Consider the following 4094-nt stretch of genomic DNA (forward strand, 5'->3'; position numbering starts at 1 on the left):
GATAGCAGTGTAACGGTAGATGCTACTGAGGAAGCACACGAGGAGCATGTGGTTTTATCATAATTCCGTGCGTCGTAGATTGAAACGTGGGATTTATTACGGAATTTGTGGAATCTCTTTGTAGCATTCGTTTAGGATTGAGTGAGCGTCTATGAATTTTCAGGAACTTTTGGGTAGAAACGTTCGAGAAGATGATAGATGCACAGTTTTTATAAACGAGGCGCATATGATAGTTCTGCTTCCCCGTCCAATAGGCTGTAACTGTTCAGTCAGTGTTTCTCAATAAAAAAATCTGCAGCAGAGGGCCTCTTCCTTCTACCAGTAGGCGTGTTTCTCAAAAAATCTGCAGCAGAGGGCCTCTTCCTTCTACCAGTAGGCAAAATGGGACCGCGGATACCCGTGAAACTGATGATGACCGACCAGTCAGCTGATGGAAGAGTCTCACATGTATTCGTCCTTTGCCCATACCTGCTCTTCTATTTCTGGCGGGAAGCATTCTCGGCATTGCAGTAGTACATGTTGGCTTCAACTACAGTCGTTGTTCATCAGTGTTGAACACGTTTGGTCTGAAGCGTTTGATTGAGTAGATTACCGTAAATTTTGGGCCAGCCTTCCGTTTAAATATATAGCCAATTTGAGTTTACGGGAATATGTCCACGATATAGCCACTGACTTTGTGGTCAGCTAATGGCCTGTTTTTGTCGGCGGTAACACCAGTCAGGATACCTTTCCAAATACGAGTGACAATCATACGACAACACAGTGGGATAAAACGAATGAATTCCGGACATTAATCACAATAGAGCATGAGACCAAAATAAGATACTGTCATTCAGTGTGCACTCTGTGGGACATTGCAAAGTTTCATACACAAGATATCCAACCGGTAATCGTGTAAATTAAGCCTGCGCTTGTGTGTTCTAAGAGCGAATTCTCAGAGAACCTGATACCTTTAATTTCAGCTTAATTGCTCCTTTAATTGTCTGTCATGTATCCTTTTATTGGCGGACTTTTCGTTTTCATTATTGCTATTATCGTTTTATTTTAATTATTTTATTATCTATGTATCACAGAGCTAGGTATATTTTATTATGTTCATACAAACTGCACGGGTCGGAACCAGAAATTCACAAATGGGTCTATGTGCATAAGGTTACAATTTTTCACTTAAATAACAAGTCGAATCTTGAAAAACCAATCGATTGTATTTCCCGGTGAATCAAAACACACCATTCAGAAGAGATTGATCACAGGAAAATGAGTCTTCGGTTTACAAATTGTTGTGTTGCCAGTTTGCATCAACATTAACCTCGTCATCTGATTCTACTCTATGGGCGAAATAAAACATTAGTTTGAGGCGTGTTTCCTCGTGAGAAGAATACTGTCATTCAAATGTGTGTTATGCTATGCAAACATACGAGAGGAATAAATGGGTTGATCTGATTGGAGTAACAAGAAAAGCAAGTTGTCGGTAGGCATGAATGATGGAATTTTATATCTGGTCCGCTACAAAACTAATACATTCACACTGACCTCTCCTTTTCGGATCTACGAAATCCAACCTCACTATATGACAATCCACACCAAAGACGTTGGGGTATCTGGATGATGACAACGCCTGATCCATTGCAGAATCCACACAAACGACCGACTGCTATCAATGGCCAATATCACTCATTGATCCAACGGGCAAGGCTGTTGACAAGAGTAATGCGATGTTTAGGTGAACGTGGATGGCGGGGAGCGGGACTTCTCATTTCAGAATGTCACAAGTTTCGTTATTGCTAGGTTTAATTGAAGCCGTGGTTTGTTGAGAACTGGTTTGAGAAAATGCTTTTCAGATGCGGACAGAGAAGACCACCTGAATGTTTGTCCCGGCCAAGGATTTAACCGCGTCCAATGCAAACATTGTAATTTTTCATCATGGGTTTATACACCAACGCTCAATTATTTTCGTCTTCATGCAAAAACAGGAAGTAATTTCGTCAAAAATAAACCTTATTGTTTTAACATACTTTACACTGTTTTCAGCTGCAGGTATAATAGTACGCAGATCGAGAGTACTATTAGAATTTTGAATAAAACTCCGAAAGTAACTGAACACATCAAATAGGAATGTTTATCGTGAGGAATCTAGGGTGAACGTTGTGGGTGCACACAAACGCATGCCTCAACCGTTTGACATTGATGCAAGGTTGCCTCACATTGCTGTTCAGTTTCACTCCCTACCTATGCAGTTTGGTTCACCTCTGGTTTCAAACAATTTGATCTGTTTTTACGGGAGCAAAAGTATTGATCGTTCGACTACCTCAGATCCCGAGTGTTACCAATACAAAGTACTACACTGTATAGTGGTCTTTAAGACACAAATACCTTGGGTTATTGCGAGTAATGGTGAGTAATGGTGTCCGCCACAACATAAATCATGGTCTTGGATGACCGAGGATCTTTTTAATAACTCTGAAAACGCGTGAAACTTGTATCGCTTCTTGGCGTTTGAAGATGGTACCGAGTTGCCGGTAGTGCAGCCATCGAATTGGGCTGATTCTAAGGGGTTCAGACCGGGAATTCATTTGCCTCATCCAGAACAGGTCACGTCTGATTAGGACACTGTTTGCGTATCAGCTTACGATATTGTTTTCATCAGATTTTTTTAATGATTTTGGACATTCTGAGTAGCAGCCACAAAACTCACATTTAATTCTCCACCAAATCTCTGCGGAAATGAATAGAAATTTGAAACCCTACAAATTGTGTTGATTTTACGATTATGATGCATACATGCTTCTATTTTCTCTAGGTATATTTTTTTCGTTGGAGAACTTACAATCACCAAGTCGAGTCTTTTCGGGTTTGCGATGTCCTCAGCAGCTACGCGAGTAAGCTAAACAAAATAATTGACACGAAAAATTTGGGCAGTGAATTTTGATTGTTCGACTGAGCAGCAGAAACAATTTTCCATCATTGCTGTTCAGTTTCACTCCCTACCTATGCAGTTTGGTTCACCTCTGGTTTCAAACAATTTGATCTGTTTTTACGGGAGCAAAAGTATTGATCGTTCGACTACCTCAGATCCCGAGTGTTACCAATACAAAGTACTACACTGTATAGTGGTCTTTAAGACACAAATACCTTGGGTTATTGCGAGTAATGGTGAGTAATGGTGTCCGCCACAACATAAATCATGGTCTTGGATGACCGAGGATCTTTTTAATAACTCTGAAAACGCGTGAAACTTGTATCGCTTCTTGGCGTTTGAAGATGGTACCGAGTTGCCGGTAGTGCAGCCATCGAATTGGGCTGATTCTAAGGGGTTCAAACCGGGAAATCATTTGGCTCATCCAGAACAGGTCACTTCTGATTAGGACACTGTTTGCGTATCAGCTTACGATATTGTTTTCATCAGATTTTTTTAATGATTTTGGACATTCTGAGTAGCAGCCACAAAACTCACATTTAATTCTCCACCAAATCTCTGCGGAAATGAATAGAAATTTGAAACCCTACAAATTGTGTTGATTTTACGATTATGATGCATACATGCTTCTATTTTCTCTAGGTATAATTTTTACACAGAATAGCATTGATGTTGTTGAGACAAGTGGCAATAAGGGAGCGTCCAGTAGTATGAAGTTTTGGTACCAAAACTTTTGATTTTCGGATTCTAAGCCAGTATCGTGGAATCCTAAATGGACTTCATTGGTGAACCAGAGTAACGTTCTCTACCATTTACTCGAAAATAGTAATCTTAACATCATAGTGACTTGGGAAAATAGTGACTCAAAGCAAAAGCTGTTTATTCTTTTTACTGCTCCAACGAAATGTGATTATGCACTTGTTTGCTCACCTGAATTGAAAATATGTTTTTCTTGCTCCTTTTGTTATATTTTTTGATCTAGATATTAAGCACGCAATGTTGAGAGGGTTGTGAGCTCATCGGGTTAGACGTAGGAAATATTGAAGTCGATGAAGTTTAAAATATCAACACTAATTTTCATAGTTAGTGGCAAACATCAAGTGCATAATTTCTTAAAATGCAGGATTGCAACCCGTTTGTTTAATCGTTGGAAATCATGTATTGGTTCGTGAGTACG

General features: G+C 39.8%; 1 protein-coding gene across 1 annotated transcript in view; it reads right to left on the bottom strand.

The window, feature by feature from the left end:
* Window positions 1-2827: 2827 nt before the first annotated feature.
* The window catches only part of T265_15168 (hypothetical protein), a gene marked incomplete at both ends in the record, with an annotated part of 31103 nt that continues 29836 nt past the window's right edge, over window positions 2828-4094 (bottom strand). Inside the window, one exon of the mRNA XM_009176903.1 lies at window positions 2828-2884. Coding sequence (XP_009175167.1) covers window positions 2828-2884 — 57 coding nt within the window. The remainder of the gene's footprint in view (window positions 2885-4094) is intronic.

Source organism: Opisthorchis viverrini (assembly GCF_000715545.1).
Source record: "Opisthorchis viverrini unplaced genomic scaffold opera_v5_376, whole genome shotgun sequence".
Lineage (NCBI taxonomy): Eukaryota > Metazoa > Platyhelminthes > Trematoda > Opisthorchiida > Opisthorchiidae > Opisthorchis > Opisthorchis viverrini.